The sequence below is a fragment of the Pecten maximus genome, chromosome 14 (genome assembly GCF_902652985.1).
Source record: "Pecten maximus chromosome 14, xPecMax1.1, whole genome shotgun sequence".
Lineage (NCBI taxonomy): Eukaryota > Metazoa > Mollusca > Bivalvia > Pectinida > Pectinidae > Pecten > Pecten maximus.
The window spans coordinates 6,127,832-6,150,427 of NC_047028.1; the positions used below are offsets into that span (position 1 = coordinate 6,127,832).

The 22,596-nt window shown below is 36.6% G+C and overlaps 1 protein-coding gene across 1 annotated transcript in view; it reads right to left on the reverse strand.

Annotated features, from left to right (window-relative positions):
- Positions 1–22,596, reverse strand: part of LOC117342772 (retinal guanylyl cyclase 2-like) — a 135,630-nt gene that overhangs the window by 47,330 nt on the left and 65,704 nt on the right. Inside the window, exon 2 of the mRNA XM_033905014.1 lies at positions 14,641–15,258. Within this exon, the coding sequence (XP_033760905.1) occupies positions 14,641–15,258 (618 nt within the window). The remainder of the gene's footprint in view (positions 1–14,640; positions 15,259–22,596) is intronic.

Consider the following 22,596-nt stretch of genomic DNA (forward strand, 5'->3'; position numbering starts at 1 on the left):
TATCACAGCGTTATCTAACAAGGGAAACTCTACTACCGATAATACCGGAGGTGTCACAGCGTTATCTAACAAGGTAAACTCTACCACCTATAATACCGGAGGTGTCACAGCGTTATCTAACAAGGGAAACTTTATCACCAATAATACCGGAGGTATCACAGCGTTATCTAACAAGGGAAACTCTATCACCGATAATACCGGAGGTATCATAGCGTTATCTAACAAGGGGAACTCTATCACCAATAATACCGGAGGTGTCACAACGTTAACTAACAAGGGAAACTCTACTACCAATAATACCGGAGGTATCACAACGTTAACTAACAAGGGAAACTCTACCACCAATAAATACCGGAGGTGTCATAACGTTATCTAACAAGGGAAACTCTACCACCAATAATACCGGAGGTGTCACTGCGTTATCTAACAAGGGAAACTCTATCACCGATAATACCGGAGGTATCACAGCGTTATCTAACAAGGGAAACTCTATCACCGATAATACCGGAGGTATCATAACGTTATCTAACAAGGGAAACTCTACCACCAATAATACCGGAGGTGTCACTGCGTTATCTAACAAGGGAAACTCTATCACCGATAATACCGGAGGTATCACAGCGTTATCTAACAAGGGAAACTCTATCACCGATAATACCGGAGGTATCACAGCGTTATCTAACAAGGGAAACTCTACCACCGATAATACCGGAGGTATCACAGCGTTATCTAACAAGGGAAACTCTATCACCGATAATACCAGAGGTATCACAACGTTATCTAACAAGGGAAACTCTATCACATATAAAAGCGAAGGTATTACAGCGTTATCTAACAAGGGTAACTCTATCACCGATAATACCGGAGGTATCACAGTGTTATCTAACAAGGGAAACTCTACTACCAATAATACCGGAGGTATCACAGTGTTATCTAACAAGGGAAACTCTACTACCAATAATACCGGAGGTGTCACAACGTTATCTAACAAGGGAAACTCTACTACCAATAATACCGGAGGTATCACAGTGTTATCTAACAAGGGAAACTCTACCACCAATAATACCGGAGGTATTACAACGTTATCTAACAAGGGAAACTCTACCACCAATAATACCGGAGGTGTCACAGCGTTATCTAACAAGGGTAACTCTATCACCGATAATACCGGAGGTATCACAGTGTTATCTAACAAGGGAAACTCTACTACCAATAATACCGGAGGTATCACAGTGTTATCTAACAAGGGAAACTCTACTACCAATAATACCGGAGGTATCACAGTGTTATCTAACAAGGGAAACTCTACCACCAATAATACCGGAGGTGTCACAACGTTATCTAACAAGGGTAACTCTACCACCAATAATACCGGAGGTGTCACAACGTTATCTAACAAGGGAAACTCTACCACCAATAATACCGGAGGTGTCACAACGTTATCTAACAAGGGAAACTCTACCACCAATAATACCGGAGGTATCACAGTGTTATCTAACAAGGGAAACTCTACCACCGATAATACCGGAGGTATCACAGTGTTATCTAACAAGGTAAACTCTACTACCGATAATACCGGAGGTATCACAGCGTTATCTAACAAGGGAAACTCTACCACCAATAATACCGGCGGTGTCACAACGTTATCTAACAAGGGAAACTCTACCACCGATAATACCGGAGGTGTCACAACGTTATCTAACAAGGGAAACTCTACTACCGATAATACCGGAGGTATTACAGCGTTAACTAACAATGGAAACTCTGCCACCAATAATACCGGAGGTATCACAGCGTTATCTAACAAGGGAAACTCTATCACCAATAATACCTGAGGTATCACAGCGTTATCTAACAAGGGAAACTCTACTACCGATAATACCGGAGGTGTCACAGCGTTAACTAACAATGGAAACTCTGCCACCAATAATACCGGAGGTATCACAGCGTTAACTAACAAGGGAAACTCTATCACATATAAAAGCGAAGGTATTACAGCGTTATCTAACAAGGGGAACTCTATCACCGATAATACCAGAGGTATCACAACGTTATCTAACAAGGGAAACTCTATCACATATAAAAGCGAAGGTATTACAGCGTTATCTAACAAGGGGAACTCTATCACCGATAATACCGGAAGTATTACAACGTTATCTAACAAGGGAAACTCTACCACCAATAATACCGGAGGTGTCACAGCGTTACCTAACAAGGGAAACTCTACTACCAATAATACCGGAGGTATTACAACGTTATTTAACAAGGGAAACTCTATCACTGATAATACCGGAGGTATCACAGCGTTATCTAACAATGGAAACTCTACCACCAATAATACCGGAGGTATCACAGCGTTAACTAACAAGGGAAACTCTATCACTGATAATACCGGAGGTATCACAGTGTTATCTAACAATGGAAACTCTACTACCAATAATACCGGAGGTATCACAGTGTTATCTAACAATGGAAACTCTACTACCGATAATACCAGAGGTATCACAGCGTTATCTAACAAGGGAAACTCTATCACCAATAATACCGGAGGTATCACAGTGTTATCTAACAAGGGAAACTCTACTACCAATAATACCGGAGGTATCACAGTGTTATCTAACAAGGGAAACTCTACCACCAATAATACCGGAGGTGTCACAGCGTTATCTAACAATGGAAACTCTATCACCGATTCATACCGGAGGTATCACAGCGTTAACTAACAAGGGAAACTCTACCACCAATAATACCGGAGGTATCACATCGTTAACTAACAAGGGAAACTCTACCAACGATAATACCGGAGGTGTCACAGCGTTATCTAACAAGGGAAAATCTACCACCAATAATACCGGAGGTATCACAGCGTTAACTAAGAAGGGAAACTCTATCAGCAATAATACCGGAGGCATTACAGCGTTATCAAACAAGAGGTTAAATATCGCTAGCAAAAATTGACAAAAACGAAAAATGCAAAAATGTTAATACATATTGGTAAACGCACATATAATTCAAAATAAAAAAAATGGCTACGTTTATTGAAATCAGATACAGACCAACTGCTTCAGATAGTTGATTTGTAACAAATGGTAGAATAATGGCTGAACTGTAGATGTAGCTGACTTCATGTTGACCTGTACTGGTTGACTACATACCTCGGTCGATACGATTATACGGTGATTGGTATGACCTTGGCGAAGTCTGTTAACGGCTTTGTCTTGTGGCTTAGGAGACAGATTTCTGTCAGAAGACGGTGTCAGACACTGGTAATACAACACATAATGCATTGGTACATTTCTTGTTTCCGTGCTCCCTGGATATTCAAGGCCGTGTTGATGCATGGTATACACTGGACCCGTAGTCTTTTCAGGAATCATGTACAAATATCATGTTGAATGTAATATTGACAACCAAAGAGCATAACGTTGACGTACTACCAATGTAAATCCATTGTGTTGATTTTGGAAAATGACATTTCAAGAGTACCCCTTTAATCATTACACGGTATTCATGTGTATATAATGAAGAAGATGTTGCGGGATTTCATATCAAAAAAGCTGAATTTGTCCTTGAATAAAAACATTATCTCACCAAACACTCCAGGGTGTCTATTTATTCGTGAGCAATTTGCCTAGAGCTAGTTTTTATCAAATTTTTACCGATTGATTAAATGACAAGTTTAATTTTTCCTTAAAATCTAGATTTGTTTCTCCTCATTTTTACAATCTATGAATAATTTATCATTTTCGCGACATTACTAGATTACGTGTTATCGCTATTCCTTAGATTGATCGATTTCTTTTTTAAATGATTTTGTCGTGAATAATACACATGGATAGAAATAGCCCGAGCCGAAATCTACATGATAACATTGATTGTTTGTATTCTTTAAATTTCGTGTTTTTTTATGTAAAGTTTAGTTTTGCATAATCACAACAACACATGCCATCTTCATGTATTTGTTCACCTAAATATTGTTTGGAATGTATATACTGGTATTGAGTATTTATGCTAAAAGTTGCTAAACTGGGGATACAATTTCCAACAGGTACAAAAGTCCTTGTGTTTTTACCTAAAATTTATGTATTTTAATAGCAATTCGCTGAAAAAACCACTCACTTCGAATTCCTGTTCAGTTAATTGTTGCAGAGGTGCAGCTTTCGATATGTAAGGCACATCTTCGCTACTGTAGCGTTTTGACACTCACAAACGTATAAGAAATAAACGAAACAACACAAATATAGTACTTTAGTAACTGGGGCAGTAGATTACTGGTAAGGTCAACAGTGACCCCGTGCTAGAATACCTATCACCACTTATATCAAATATGTATATTCAGGTGTAGTTAATTGTTATAAATTAGTAAATAATATTTTTATTAGCTACAATCTGATTTGTGCTTATATGTACATATGCTTGAATACTTCAAAAGAAGAAATCTTATCCTCGGTTCTACGTTTTCTCGTAAAATGTTTGCCACATGTATTAACACCTTTGAAGGCTGGTAATTGCTGTTAATCGCCTGGCCTATACTGCGTAATCGTATGAAATAATAAAGACTGCTAATTGAAATTTGACGATAACGACATAATAAAGAAACAGAAATTTAAACTCAATATCGATAAAACGAGACCAAAATTTAAACAATTATCTATATTTGCATGAATGCCTTTAAAAAAGTACAAGCATTCTAATATCATATTATACGAGGGCTTATTGGTATGTTATGAGCCTCGTATTGAAGGATTTGAACTTTGCTTGGCATAATATCCTTCAGTATCTACTCACTTTCGCCAGCGATGTTTAAGGGCCCCAATGCCACTTTTATAGAACTCCTATAAAAATGGGTGTCTGCAATAGCTGTTTTCAGTTTTGGAAATAGATAAAAGTCGGATGGAGCGAGATCAGATGAATAAGGCGGATGCTCAATCAATTCAAAGCCAAACTCGGGAATGGCAGCTATGGCAATGACAGACTTGTGAACAGGACCACTGTGCTAATGGAATAACTCACCTTTCTGCGGCGCTTTAGTTTAATATTTTCCCGTAACTGACTCAGATGTGAAACATAGTATGTGCCATTGGTTGTTTGTCCCTTTTGCAGATAATCTGTCAGCAGAATACCATCTGCATTCCAGAAAACCGAGGTCATGACCTTCCAAGCTGATGGAAGTATTTGCATTCTTTGAGAGCCAGGGTGCTTCAATTGTTTCGATTGTTATTAGGCCTCTTGTGTAAAATGATGTACCCATGTTACTTCCATAGTGACACATATCTGAAGAAAGTTGGCAGGATCTTCCTAAAAAAAGGTTAAGATTAGCACGCGATAATGTGCGCCTGGCGTGCTTCTGATCAACTGTCAGAAGTCTTGGTACACATCGGGCCGAAGGCTTTCTCTTCGCAAGATCCTCGGTCAGAATGAAATATACTCTTTCTAGTGAAATACCATCTCTACTGGTTATATATCTTTCTGTGATTCGTCTGTCAGTCACAACAATAGCATGAACTTTATTGACCATTTCTTGGATTTCAACATTGACAGGCCTTCGAGGACGGGGGTATTCCTCAAGGCTCTGTCGGTTGCGCTTAAATTCCGCCACCCATCTTTCACTTTAGCAAATAAAGGGGCAGCTTTCCCTAGTGTTACCATATCATTATGGTATCCTTAGGTGTTAAACCTTTTTGATGCAGATATTTGATCAACGCTCTTTCACCGATTTTGTCCATTTTCCTCCTTCAAAACGAGGCTCACAACATATCAATCACCCCTCGTTAATCGTCTTCTGCTTCATCGACAACATCCGTCGAAAAAATCCCATCCTGTCTGATGGCATATCACACAAAGAAAACGAATATTTCAAAATGAGACCATGAAACTTTCCCGTAGCTTCATCTCCTGTCAATACGATTTTCAGACATTCTCACGATTTTATTTTCAGAGTATCTTCTATTGGCCAAAATCGTATGTTTACCGAAGTAATTTTACAATATTATATAGTTCATAACAATTTTCATATAACGCCGATCGCATTTGATTTCAGTGTCAAAAGAAAACGAGGACGGCTTCCCTTATGTTTAGAACGGGGAAGGTTGTGTAATGGTGGTGTTTTCCATCCTAGCTGTTTATTCGGTGCTTTTACTTTTTTTTTTTCCTTTTGTCTCTTGGCCTTTGTCTCATATAAACATGGCTGTCGTTGTCTTCTATAAACTCGTTCTCATATGACCAAGTACATTCGTTCTTACATGACCAAGGCTGCCGATGTCTCCTACAACCCATTCTTATATGAACAAGGATATTGGTATCTTCCAAACACTCACAAATTCGTTTCGATATGACCAAGGTTGTCCATGAACAAGGCTATCGATGTCTTCTACACACTCTCACATGACCATGACTGTAGATTTATCTTACCCACTCATTCTCATATGACTATGGCTGTCGGTGTCTCCTTGACAATCCTCATATAGCCAGGACTGTCGATGACTCCATGACTCTCCTTCTTATGTGTCCCTGATTGTTTGCGTCAACCGTCTAGTGCTGTTAGTATAGCATTGACATCTGTCCTCATATAATCTTGGCTGTTCCGTGAACTCCCTTTGACCATTACAATTGGTCGATCAGTTGTATTATTTTATCAAAACAACATAACTTGAAATTACCTTCAGACACATGAATTTAAAGTTAAATGAAAATAAAAAAGCGTAATCAGACCAAAACAAGTTCAGACCACAGCCGCAACCCATGCGAGTATAAAGCAACATTACAACTTCTGTCGACTAATCATGTGATACCCCTGTCAACTGATCATGTGGTACCCTGTCGACTGGTCATGTGATACCCCTGTCAACTGATCATGTGGTACCCTGTCAACTGGTCATGTGGTACCCTGTCGACTGGTCATGTGATACCCCTGTCAACTGATCATGTGGTACCCTGTCAACTGGTCATGTGGTACCCTGTCGACTGGTCATGTGGTACCCTGTCGACTGGTCATGTGATACCCCTGTCAACTGATCATGTGGTACCCTGTCGACTGGTCATGTGGTACCCTGTCGACTGGTCATGTGGTACCCCTGTCAACTGGTCATGTGGTACCCTGTCAACTGGTCATGTGGTACCCTGTCGACTGGTCATGTGATACCCCTGTCAACTGATCATGTGGTACCCTGTCGACTGGTCATGTGGTACCCTGTCGACTGGTCATGTGATACCCCTGTCAACTGATCATGTGGTACCCTGTCGACTGGTCATGTGGTACCCTGTCGACTGGTCATGTGGTACCCTGTCGACTGGTCATGTGGTACCCCTGTCAACTGGTCATGTGGTACCCTGTCAACTGGTCATGTGGTACCCTGTCGACTGGTCATGTGATACCCCTGTCAACTGATCATGTGGTACCCTGTCGACTGGTCATGTGGTACCCTGTCGACTGGTCATGTGATAACCCTGTCGACTGGTCATGTGGTACATGTATCCATATCGACTAATCACGTGGTACCCCTATCGAATAATTATGTGGTTTGACATGGAAAGAAAGGTTACGAAAGTGTACACCTCTTTTCATCTGTCGAGAATTTTGTATTTTTGTCGAACTACACAATTTCCTGATGCACCTAAAATAAACTGTTTGATGAGTGTATTGTTAATATTAGTGTTCATAGTTACACCATCGACAACATAATGTTTTTTATTTGTTTTATATGCATGTTTTTATTTTGAATTATTTATAATAAAACTGTGTTTTGTATTTAAATGTTTTCTGGGGCAAATTCTACATAGGAACCCCAGATCCTAAATCACCCCATCATTGAATGCCTTAGAAGCAGACAAATGTGGTGTTGACTATTAGCTGGTTCTAGCGTCACGCCAGGATTTGTTCATGCTAACAGATTCGTTTGAGATAAAAAATAGTCGCTAAGCAGATAATAAACTTTATCTGAAATTTGCTGCGCACCTATTTTATCAGCTGTACAAAATTAGACGTAGCATAGTGGGATCGATATTCTTTTTATCCCTTAAAAGGTATCTTAATGGGTTAGGCAGTCATTAGAACTTCATCTGCACATAGCTGATTCACAGTTTCTATATCCTACAAAAGTATTTGTGCTCTTTTCAACGAAGATCTTTAATAATATTCATTTTTAAAATACATATAATTTTATGCAGTAATATATTTATTTAAAATATGTTTAGCAATGCATATCAAATATAATTTTTCTCTACGTCGTTGTAACTATGTCGTAAAAGAGTGGGTGGATACAATTTATCTGTATTACATTGTTTATGTGTGTATCATTATGTTAATTATCAGCAACTGAAACAACTTGACTACTTATAAGTATTGTGTATATGTTGTGTTTAATACTACGCCTTATCGGGTACACTGTTCAATCTTTAATTAGATTTGTACTGCGGGGTTTTTGGAAAGAAAAGAAAGTGACTATATTTCAGTAATTAAACATATTTGTTTAAATATCTAATAATCAAATTATACTATTTATAACATATTCTGTTTATACAATGACTATAACTAACCAACAAAATCACTGAAAGACGGAAATCATATGGAAAAGTTAGCAATCAATAAGTCCCGTAAAAATGTGTTGCTATGGGAACGTGTACTTAAACACGCAATAGGAGATAGAATATAAAATTCTGTTAATGCTCTATAATAGTGTAATGTTATATTGTTACTTATACTCGATAACTTTGTTTACAGTTTCAGTTTTGTCGATATCAAAGCAAGATTACATCCATTTGCGATTTCCAGATTTCTCCTTTAGTACATATCGTGTGTATAGAACAACTCACCCCTTAGGCGCGTGCAGACATGATATAAACTCGGATGATAACCCTGAAATCGGCTGATAGAAAGCTTTCCAAGATAATCTGATACGTTTGGAGAAATACTGATTCTTAACCTTTTAACATCACTGTAATATGTTTGTTGATATTCCAGGTGGCATATGGCTGATTGGAGCCAGTCAGGTGACATTACACTGACAACTTATGCATTAGGTGACGCTACACTGACGGTTTACTCATCAGGTGACGTTACACTGACAATGTACTCACCAGGTGACATTACACTGACAGTTTGCTAATCAGATGACGTTACACTGATAGTCTACTTATCAGGTGACATTACACTGACAGTTTACTAATCAGGTGACATTACACTGACACTTAAATCATCAGGTGACGTTACACTGATAGTTTACTAATCAGATGACGTTACACTACAATTTACTAATCAGGTGACATTACACTGACAGTTTACTAATCAGGTGACATTACACTGACACTTAAATCATCAGGTGACGTTACACTGACAGTTTACTAATCAGATGACGTTACACTACAATTTACTAATCAGATGACATTACACTGACAGTTTACTAATCAGGTGACATTACACTGACATTTAAATCATCAGGTGACATTACACTGACACTTAAATCATCAGGTGACGTTACACTGACAGTTTACTAATCAGATGACATTACACTACAATTTACTAATCAGGTGACATTACACTGACACTAAAATCATCAGGTGACATTACCCTGACACGACATTACACTGACACTTAAATCATCCATCAGGTAACGTTACACTAACAATTTACTAATCAGGGGACGTTACACTGACAGTTTACTAATCAGGTGACATTACACTGACAATTAAATCATCAGGTGACGTTACACTGACAGTTTACTAATCAGGTGACATTACACTGACAATTAAATCATCAGGTGACGTTACACTGACAGTTTACTTATCAGGTGGCGTCACATTTCACTGGCAATAAACTGTAAACAGAATATTAATTTTCTCAAAAGGTTCACAGGTTTGTACCCAATTTTACTTGTCCAAGATTTGTGTAATCTCTAGGGTGTGACATCACAGTCAACCCCTAATGTATGACGTTATTGTTGTAAAATAACGACGTCACGACAGTAATTTAATGCCGCTACGGCGAAAATCAATCACATCACGTAACTAGTGTTTTGTATCGGAATTGTTTTTCATTATTAGAACTGGACGTAATAAAAATAGTGTTCTTAGAGAAAATGTATCACCCCTGCCTTAAGGGTCATCCATATAGCAGAATAATGTTGAATTTCAAACACGAATAAATATCTTTAAATTTGCACAAAAATAGCCATGTAATATACCAAAATGTTTGTTTGGACATGTAGTGTCACAAATCACAAATAATTTTATGTAGATGCTAACAATTTCTTCTATAGAGTTACTTTGTGGTAAGTTGTAGCATGGAATAATTCTAAGTCACAAAAATAACCAAACCTGAAAAATAGCCCCGCTGTCATGCTCACAAGTGTCTATAGCACAGGGTAGGAGCATTTGTTTGACCGGATTTGACTTTATGTAGGTATAAACACATATTTTGTTTTGACCTTGAAATGCAAATGGCAGCTGTGGATGATGTTACACAAATATGGCATAAAGAGAGGCATTTCAGCCATTAAAAATGCTCCTATATCATACTTTTAAGACATCTGATTATAGTAAGAATGACCTTTTTAAGACAAATTGTCAAACTGGTGAGTTTTGGGCCTTTTTCAGAAATATATATCTTTTACCCCAAACTCAACGGATGAACATTTTTTCCTAAAAACAGTCTTCCTGCCATGTCTAGGGTTCTCTATAGTATCTAATATGAGCATTTTTGACGTTTGAAATACCTTCTTATATGCCATAATTGTGTGATATTATTCACGACCGCCATTTGCATTTCAAGGTCTTAATAAAATCAGTGTTAATACAAATCATAAAGTCCATTCTAGTCAAACCAATGCTCCTATATTCTGCTTTAGACCCTTGTGAGCAACACGACATGACTGTTTTGCCCAATAAATGCGATACAAATGAGTTAATTATGTCCCCTTGAAACATGCATTTTCCTCATGTTTTGTTGAAATTTACGAACTACTGAACAAATTGAATGTCAACAGCAAGGACCACAGTTTGACATGATACATATCAAAATTTTATCAAGTTACTTCTATTAAATTGCACCCTAATAGGGATGTATAGCCTTGTAAAATATCACTGTTTTGGCTGGATTTGCTGTTTAGATGCCCCTTAAAGACATGACTGAGAAATGTCCAACTCTCGCGAGAGCCTCGGATCAGACAACCAAGAATATCCCTCCTCCGGTTGAGATTTCCCTGTCACTCCCTCAAAATGAAATTTCTAAACGTTAGAACCATAACGCTTCTTAAAATTAGGTTATATGTAAGTAAAGGGGAGACTTAGTTTACTGTTTATTTTATAACTTTGATATTGTTAAGCGAGGATATATATAATATTCATGTTTAAAACATTTTTTAAAAAACTATCTTATTCAATTATTGCATTTGTTAATATTGGCGTATTGAATTCAATGGTTTGGTTTTGAATTGTTTAACGTCCTACCAACAGCCAAGGTTCAATGCATGCGTTTTGAAAATGTTGTGGTATGTTAGAGCTTGTCTCCTTGTTATAGCGCGGAAAACCAGTCGTCCCACTTCTAAAATGCCGAGCGCTAAGCAGGAGGGGCAACTATCTTTTTTTATAAACTCGGTTATATCTCGGCCAGGTGATAGAACACAAAGCCTTACTCACATGGGCAAACACTCAACTAAATGCCAAAAAGTGGGACAATGTCAAGAAAAACATAAGGAAGAATAAAGTTACTAGAAAGAAGAGAAAAGATGAGATTGCAAGATGAGTTGTCTCTTACGATCATAAATGGGGGTAGCAGGTACGATTCTAATGCCCTACCTGAAGGGCAGTTTTTTATTTTATTTTTTTTTCTATTTTTTTTTAATTTTATAAATACTTCTTCTATTTAAACGTACACAGTTCAGCTACTAAATCCACCAAAAGTACAACTACTTGTTTTTATATTTTATTATTTACACGAGTTGGATAGGGAAGTAATCACTTCACAGTGACGTTTTTATAGTCTTTGGAAATGTGATCCTGTTTAACGGTTCTATGTGATGCATGTGAGCTAATGTTATGACATTCCCTCTAGATATATCACTTAATGGCAGACATAATGGCGGTACTTAACTGTTAAATTGATTCTCATGAGACTAAGAATAGAAAATTCAAATGCAATTTCTGATCTCGTTTATAGTGAAATGAATGTTATCAGCACTTTCTTAATTAGCGTACAAGAGAATATCACGAAGTTAAGAGACACTGACAAACATATATCACGTGTACGTAAGTATTTTAATATCATGCAAAAGATGCTTTAACAGCAAAGTGTGAGTAATATAATGACTAGTAGTACCCCTTCCTGACTGATTAATTTTCTTCATTTACAAAAATGAACACACTGCTGATTAAATGACGACCATACAACGGCCAGGGTCATATGAGGACGGGTGTCAAGGAGACACCAACAGCCAGGGTCATATGAGGACGGGTGTCAAGGAGACACCAACAGCCAGGGTCATATGAGGACGGGTGTCAAGGAGACACCAACAGCCAGGGTCATATGAGGACGGGTGTCAAGGACACCAACAGCCAGGGTCATATGAGGACGAGTGTCAAGGACACCAACAGCCAGGGTCAAATGATGACGGGTGTCAAGTAGACACCAACAGCCAGGGTCATATGAGGACGGGTGTCAAGGAGACACCAACAGCCAGTGTCTTATGAGGACGGGTGTCAAGGAGACACCTAGAGTAAGAAAACAAAGCACGGAAAGAGTAATGAGGAAAGAAAGGAAAGATTTATGATATCAAATGTTGCATTGGGGTAGAAGATCTATTTTGGTCTGTTCAATGTCCCCTCAGTAGAATAAAATCCTAGTCTTCAGAAGATCCACTATTACTCTCCTTCTACGATCGCCATGCATTTATTACAAATGTGCTTGCGATGTTGATAATCCATGCTATGTAACATTTAATATATCCAAAGGTAGCCATCTTCATTTATTGCTTATCTGGTACGGACACTGATTAATATAAAACGGTTTCTCAGAAAATGTTGGTATCTTGTAAGGATTTTGTTTTCAAATAATGCAAATCATTTTGTAATTAATGATACATTTATTTTGTTTTCAGAGTGACTAAGGTAGGTGAGGAATATATTTCATTTCATCAGAATCTTAAGTGGCATTTCTGTCAGAATGAACGTCTGCAGGATATTGAATGTGACACGCTGTTTGTAAAAGACAAGTTTTGCGACATTTTCTTTCTGCAATATGAAACAACATCGCAGAGCATGTGTCGTCAATTTGTGGTAATTAAACGGTAATTCTATTCCGTGAGTTTTCATTCTGAAGAACTTGTTTGTTGCTATTCATGATTGAAATCATTTAAATCAGCAGTGTGACTCACGTCACGTTCATTAATCATCAGCGTTTTTAACTCGTATAACGAGACAATTTAACCTTTGTCATTTGCTGGTAATCCCATTCTTAACAGACGACTAGGTCATTTGTTATGCACAGCCAACATGCAGTCAGAGATGATGAGATTACAAATTTAAAATGTTTTCAATACGTTTACTCTAACACTGAAAATGACGTTATAAAATGTGCCAGGTGATTGTTTTGAACCCGAACAAGCTATAATGAAATGTATAACCATGAACAGCTGTTCATTTTCATAACAATAAAATTGGTGCTCATTACTTAATATTTATATTTCCACTCAATTCAGACTCAATGAACCTACCACAGTTAACTCGAGTCATTTTTCAATGAACTATGAATACATTTGTCGAGCTTGGACTATATTTTTTTTAATTCCTTTTCAAAAGTGATCATATTTATATGAAATAAATTCCTTTAAAACTAATATTTGTTTTAATTCGCTATTAAGTTTGTTCACGAAAGAAATCCTGAAAGTATTAACCATATGTAGACGAAGAGTGATGATGTACATGTACATTTCGGTAAGTTCTGTGGTAGACTTGCACAAGTCCCTATTTGTCAAAGACAAAATATTGTACAAAATATCAAAATAAATTATAAAAAAAGGATTGAATAAAGTTATGTTGAGGTGTATGGGGGTATAAACTTCAATAGGTCTTGAGACAAATTTATTATGAACTGCTTCGCAGTTCATAAAATTTGTCTCAAGACCTATTGAGGTTTATACCCCCATACACCTCAACATAACATTATTCAATCCTTAAATGAATAGGGGTCTGCCGCTCTGGTATGGCCTATTCACAAACGTCAGGAAACAACGCAGGTCGGTATACTTTACTGGTACTGATATTTCCGACAGCAATGGCTTTGTCGTTTCATTTTAATACATCTTATTGTTCTTACGGGACGTGAGTTAAAGACACCCTCTTACACCCTTTTACATATTTTAGATACAAAATTTTAAATCATTTTTAAATATACCTTTCGACAAGTTTTATCGTTTATATTTAATTGAAACTCAGTCCTTTCTTTGATAAAGGTCCATAGAAGACACGATTTTATATGAACCCTATACTGATAGTTAGTCATTAACTAAGAATCCCTTAGCAAAATCAGGTAACACATTCTTCAGTTGCATTCGAATACGTAATTCATATATACTATTTGTGTTTAATAGTGACGATATTACCTCCATAATTTACCTAATTAAGAAACACTTATTTAAAAAAAAATCTTACCTGTTTCTATATGGACACAGTTCGATTGTTTGAAGCACTCGTCGGCAGGTAACACAACGCCTTTCGGCCATTGTATTGTCGAGAACACTTTTAAGCACCATGTACTGTCGCAGCCTTGCCATATGTGACGTGCCACGGAGAATTCCGCTGTCGAAATATGGAAGTCGTATAAAGCAAACTCGAGGTATCTTGCACATGATCCAGCATCAAATTGCACAGATCGTCCTGAAATGTCAGAGTTGACAATTTTCATTTCCGACGACAAGGTCAATCCATTGATATTTGTAATAGTTTTGTTGTATAGAGAGGAGAATCCCTGAAATATTGTGACATACGCATCTTCTAATGCTGCGAATGCGTTTGTCTGAACATGTGGAACAATTGTAGCACCACTTCCGGTAGTGAAAATAACATTTGGCACCGTGGGGAAAAGCAAGAATGTAGCTCCAAGAGCGTCTGATATGTTTAAGTCTCGTGTTAGAATTTCTGAAATGTCCGACATATTGGAGTAAGGATTCCGAACCAGTAGAAAAAAGCTATGTTGTGTCAGATCCGTCCACTGTTGAGCAGATTGTAAAACTTTGAAAGCGTCCTCCGGGTCCATTGCAAGAACTACACCTGAAAAGAACAACAACATAATTACTTTGTTGTCATTTGTACATATTAGAAATTGTGGATGCAATAACTTATAAGGAGTGTTGAAATCAAGGTCACACTGATAGCACACGATAACAATTGTCTTTTACATACAGGTGTTGAATGTCACGTGTTTCGTATCCTATATCTTATTGTCGAGTCCTCTTTGTCAAAAGTCTTCCAGTGTGAGGTGGTATAGGGAGCAAAATGTCAATAGAAAAAAAATCCTGAATTTACTGAAAATATTCGTTTGCTGTCCTGATATCTCTATTTGTGTCGAAGATGAATAAGTCAAAATTTAAAGTGATCGAACCTTCAAACAGCGATAGGTAAAGCGATGGAGGTATAATTTTAGACATATATCACTCTGAATAGCCGTGCTATTACGTTAAATGTCTATGCCGTTAAATGATAGGACGCCTACTGTGGAGTTTATCAGAGCTCGAAGATAAACTAAACATATTCAAACGTAAAAACAAATACGATTTAAATAATATACTTGTGCACAAAACCTATCTTATCAGTTATCAAAACCACCCATTATTGATCCTTATACAATTGGTATTAGTTTTTGGACGTAAGCTCTCGATCATCATTTGGTTTCAGCTGAAATGTATAACATTGATATCAGTATATATGATATGATATGAAGAGCGCAATTTAAGTATATCTGTAAGGCAACTATGCATTGTAAGTACAAAGAAATATGTTTCCGTACTCTCAGGATCGATACTGATTCCTTCTGGTCCTAGCGCCTTGTTCTGTTGGTCAGATGATATGAGCAACACCGTTTTAAGTACAGCAAACATCTATTAAATAGGATTTATCGAGACAAGAAGTACACAGCCGACAATATGTATAGGTCTGTAGCACTAAAAAACGCAATCACCTTCTTATCGAGTGGTCAACTCGTTATGGAAGCTGCGGCAATGCCGCTTTCAATCGTTATCTGGCCTCACCATTCCTTATGTTGGCTCGAGATAAAATAATAGGGACAGGTATTTAAGGCGGTTACTACACACATAGCTTGCCTCCCTGCCTATCAATTTTCAATGTCGGGGTATTACGATGTCCGGATCGAGTTTCTTTAGATCTTATCAAATTGACTTTAAAGAGAAATAAATTCACCGGAAAGATATTAGATGCACCAGAGGATAAATAATCGCATCGAAGTGTAATATCACTACAACAACGTCTTTTATCATCTTCAAACGGTGTAATAATTAATGTTAGAACAATTAGTCAGCTTGACGAGACCGTTAAAAAGACATTATATCGCCCTTGATTTCCATCGTGATAAGTTTGGTAATACCAAGGCAAATTCAGGACTCATTTAAGGAATTATGTATCATGATACAATACAATAATTTACTTATTTTATACAACGATAGTCTTTTTCTTAGTAATATTGTATTGATCCTTCTATTTCAAATATGTTTTCAATAGACATTTATGTAATCAATTTCTAGGGTGGAATAATTCGCAATTAATTCGAGCCGAGATCGGTACATATTCCAACATAATATAAATAGTATTTAATTTACTCCCACATGAAATGTGAGCCTCATCCCCTAAGACTAACGCCTAATCCGTCTCCATGCCTTCTGTATAACACGATAAAATTCCAGCACCAGAAACGCTCTTTTTGTTACGCTTGGGGAAACACCACACCTTTTCTACAATTCTACGACCATTGTTTTTGTTAAAAAGCTAAAATATATCACTTATAACGCTGGATCAAATTGCTTAACAATAAAAATGGATGATCGTTCATGTGGTAAAAACATGAAGGCTTATTATTAAAATAGCGCTATCCCCGGTCTTTGACCTTGGCGAATTGACAAAATGCCTAACAAACAAGTCCTGATAGTACACCGCAAACCTAAATCAACACCTACACTTCCTCATTAAAGCATTTTTTTTCTGGTTGATTTATGATTGGATGTTCAAACTGATTTTCCACCTCATAAGTATCAGGGTAATGAGAGGGTTTTTAGGTCTAGCACAAATAAAGCAAAATTACTCATAGCACAAAAAAAATTAATTCTGTCTTGCAAAATTTTTTTTTGGCTTTGATGTTGTTGTTGTTGATGTTTTGTTGTTGTTGTTGTTATATTCAAAGTAGTTGACATGAGAAGGTTATTTAAAGACGATATCCATGAAAGATGTCGCTATTTACACAATCCTTATAGTGCTATCACCGTGAAATGCCTCAAGTGATCACATTATACCGCCAACTATAAAGCTGAACGCTAAGTAAATAGGATATACCAATTGATATCCTTTGGTGATGACCCGGGGTAGAACCAATATCCTCCTTCAGAGCGAATGTTAATCTACAGATTAAGTAAGGTATCACCTCTTACAAATATATCAGTATGCACGAGTTAAGTTCTTAATCTCTTCTAAAGATGTGTATTAGTATGAATTTCGAATGATGTTCCGTTGTAAGATAAATGTTATTAAATAAAAAAAATCATATAATGACGTGAATTCAAATAACTTGTGCTAAGCATGTTCTTTTAAAAGTGAGTCCTGCAGGTCGAGGGTAATGATTTTCGTGTTATTCTTTACTTATAGACAAAAACTAAGATAAATATTGCTGTATTAAAATATTAAGTATATTAATGTTATTTCTGATATATCAAAACCTTTGTTGGATGTTAAAGCGTGACATTTCGGTGGCTACACACCGTTACCTTCATCAGGCAAATCGATCAGTGCAGCCCATGCAGTGTTAAGTGTACCAGTTTGTAATCAAATCGACAGGTCTTTTCCTCCAAACTATAATCTTATGTGGCAAATTGTGTGCAATTCTATAACCAGTTATACGGCTATTGAAAAGAAATCGAATCGGTAGACACAAACGGTACATACATTAGGCCAATTTTCAGTCTTTAGCCGCTTTTTCTGTGATGTGTTTTAGACTGCGTAAAAGCAGTGTTACCTCCCTTTGGGAAATTTTGTCCCAACAAAAATCACTAAATGCAGTATATAGGACATGGACAATACTGAAGATTCTAGGTAGTGAAAAATATATATCATTTTGAGGTCTAACCAGCTTCTTGTTCGAATCTAAGGCTTTGGAGAACAGCGAGTTGCGGGTATATTACATTCTATTAACTGTGCAAATAGTCGAGTTACAAATGACTTGGAAATGGAAATAAGGTTCGATCGCAGTTAGAATAGGATGAGGACATTTTTCAACCCGAGACAAAATTGGCATTACGCAAGATTTTGAAACAAGACTAATGATTCTGACTCCAACAAAACACATTTTCTTTACGTTTACAGCTAAATAAAGCAAACAAGTTCTACAATGTGCCGTAAGAAAGGAATCATATTCATGAAGATTGTCGGTCTGAGAACAGGATGTAGTATACATAGGATAAACAGCCATGTACTGAATATACTATTTAATTGAAACCGACATTACGAGTTTCATATTTATTATTAAGTGAAGGTTTCATTGCAGTTTTTATCTGATACACCATGCAAAATGTTGGATTACAACATCAATCAAATGTTAAAGTGTTTTTCACAACACTCTGATCTGAGGTCATGTTACCCCTTTCTGTCTTTCATTCGATTGATCCAAATTATACGAATTTTAAATCGCAATACTGTAGTACAATGTCAAGCGCCGCAGACTCTTTTATACAATTTCAGTTCAAGACAGCAAGACGTGGTATAGCAAGCGAGGCCGCTTACCCTCCCGGGACACCAGGTATTATTGTCCTCGTACTTCTCAGTGCAGATTGTTTGGCATGTTTGACCTCGCGTTTTTAATGTTGTAAACGTTATCAAGTTACACCAAATTTACGTCGTTATCACGTCATGATGTAGATGGAATAACATTGCAAATCAATTATCGCGACAATTTCGCGTCATATGCAAGTTTGTAAAGATTTCGCGACGTGATCGTAAAGGGCGGTTTTTGCAATTGACTTTCGTCACAGAGGATTTTGTTCACCATGAAGCAGGGTAACACAAACTTAATTGAAAATTTACGTACATGCAAATACATCAACACATACCCTTGTACTACGAGCCAGACATGACAAGTTTACTATCCGATATAGTGGAAATAATTATTACAAGGATATTTAAAAAGATATTTTAGGATAAAATGTAAATAAAGCTTTTGTGAATATCCTCGTTGAGTACAATGTCTGCAGACGAACATGTTCCACAATAGATAAGGATAAATAGCGATTGCCAAGCATATACCAGACTTCATTATAAAAACGTTCCCTTCACGAATATTTCAAAAGTCGTCTGACAAACTCAAGTATGAAATGCATTGTGGGACCAATTTCTTGAAATCCATGTTTTTGTAGCTGTTTTAAAGAAATCCATCGGGAAGCTGATAATTATTCTTGTCAAGTAAATGGAAGAATAGTATGGATCACGCAAGTCTGTGTCGAACTCCGTCGTATGTCTGAAAAGATACGCTGAATTTGGCCTTTAAATATGTTTTTCTACGACAACTTGAGTGATCCAATATAACGTTTCCGTTCGTGGTATGTCAGAACTAGCAACAAAGCTGCCATAAATATATCTGCATCGTGCCCTGCGTTACCATAGTAACATCAAATTAATTTGATTGCAATTCGTCCGATTTTATAATGCATGAAGTTCATCTAATCTTTCGCTTAAATACAGAGGGATTGGTGTAAAGTTCAATGCACGATTCCCGAGAGGTTTAAAAAGCACTATTTCGACTCGATAGTTTTGCCATTTACATTACGTAGTAAAATTCATAAAATAAAATAATTACAATAACTCTTGAGACTGTTTGATTTTGGTGTCAAATTTGTCATTATGATGCTTGCCAGACTACCTAAAAAGTTATTCTTTGCTATTATATCGAGCCGATCAAACGACCCTGATTTTTGTAACCGTTCATACATATAGTATGTCAATACACATAAAACACAATACACTGCACAGGTAGCTGCTGTTACTTTGATATACATACATGTATATTGCAGGAAACAAAGTACACGGAGATTCAGACCAGGTGAACCGACAGAGTAAGCATTTTCTGATTCATCCACGACTTCCGTAATACAAATATAGGTAAAATCTGGGTTAAGTCACAATCGCTAGTTATAGTGGTGACAACAGAACCAATAGGCATATCAACAAGTATCAAACACGTCTGACTTCAAATCGTAAAGTTCAAAATGTAATAATGTATCAACTTTCCTGTATTATTCATCAATCTGTATCTTTCGATCATTTTAACGTCATTTTCACGTTATCCTTTTTGAAATCTTTCACAAACGATGTTTAGTTTTCTACAATTATGGAAGATAAACTTTTATTGTAGAGAACGTGCATCTCACCTATTAAGACAAAAATGTTAGTTTTTTTAATCCATTCTGGTTTGAAAACATGATGGACAGTCTATGTAAAGCAATATTTTTATACTGACTCGAATTTCCTTCCCATTATATTTCTGAAATAACAACGTGTGTCGACAGTTGTGGTCATTAACGCACAAAGTCGCTACATTAGGAGCAATGGACAGGCAAACATTTCACACCTTATTACAGGTGTGCCGTCCTTTATTTGATTAGTTTGTAGCAGAAATATTTAATGACGAGTAAAGACGCATTTTATCGTGTTTAATACGAACTAAAACTTCATCAAACACGAGAAAGAGTATGTTATCTCTTATCAGTCTTCATAAATATGTGTGAATATCATATTCCATGGCAATAGAAAGCGAAACAAACAGGTACTTTCCTGGGTATATAATTCATCACAGCAACATAATATGAATAACGAGACTAATGAAGATGATGCTGTTGTTTTACAGTCCGTGATTACTAGGAATACCACAGTCATCATCCTCTCTGTATCATTATAAAGTACGGTTGATGATATCACCAGCGCACCCTTAAGATCCACGTACACATTATTATATGGGCAGTTAAGTAATGGCGGCCAACGCCTTATTAACTTGGTAAAATTGTGATGCATTTTTCTCAGGAATATGACAGATGGAACAGGTGATCCCTATCCTATACAATCAAAAACCGTATGTAGTCTTATATCTATGTGTGGGGTAGGAAGTTCATTAAAACTAAACTACACTATTTATACTGCAGGCCATTTATGTTATTAAATCATCTTTAATAATGACCATATTCTTACTGGTTTATAGAAATGCCGGGAACACAACAGAAATCAATCTGACATTTTGAGTGAAGATGAGGGAACATCAACTAGGCAGTAAAATAAAATAAAAACGTAAAATGAGGAACATGATCATCTTTGATGTTATTCCATATGGAGCGTTACTTCATCAAACATAGAAGATCTCATGCTGAATTCATAGGTGGTTCATACCTTTCAGAAAGCAAAAAAAAACATCAATTAATTACAGAAGTAAACGTCATTATTTCACGAGGGGGTAAATCAGAGACATTAAGTTGATGCATATTGAGATGTCATTATTTGTTAGAAGTTAAGGATGGAGAGAAGCCATATGATGTATCTCGGGGCTTTGTTCTATCAGCAGTCTGTACTAGTGATTGATGGGTCGTACATATCCCTCAGCTGTGTCCATATCGATTATGTACACTCGTTGTGTCCTATTGAAGCTTTTAAAACATTTGATATATCTCGTTATGACCTTTTAGATGTACACATCAATACGCTGTTCATCGTTGGGTTTCCACAAAGCAGCACTTGGTGCTTGTTCAATCTCATAATACACTCCCGCATTTTTTTAGCCAGGCAAATATTAGAGTTTGTGACATATCACTGAAATTTTAATTTGTTATGGAGCTTACCTGATGGGGTTCCTCATTCTTAATACTTGCACCAGGACATTAATAATCAAACTGTCCTTTGTGTTGATAAGGAGGAACAGGAAGGACAAATAAGGATGTACATCATAGATCAGAATAACAAATATCAACTTTACCAGATCTAGATTTTAGTTAAAAACGCATTGCTTTGGGTAAGTATTTATTATTAATCTTTGCTTTTAAACAAAACGAATCATCCAGAAAAAAACATGATCAGCCAAAACAAAAATATATATTTTTCCAACGAGGAAAAAAGTAAAAACAAAAATAACATCAATCAATTATTTTGTAACATATTGTCATAACAGTTTTTGCATTTCCCCTATCTAAACGAATAAAAATAGATCAAATTTATCTATACAAGTCTCCAGGGCCTATTCCAGATACACTCTAACATGTTAATCAATATCGAGATTCGGGAAAAATAACAAACATGTTTTATCTCACAAAACCATCGCTTAAGGAGATTGTTGTATATCATAAAATTAGCCAAAGC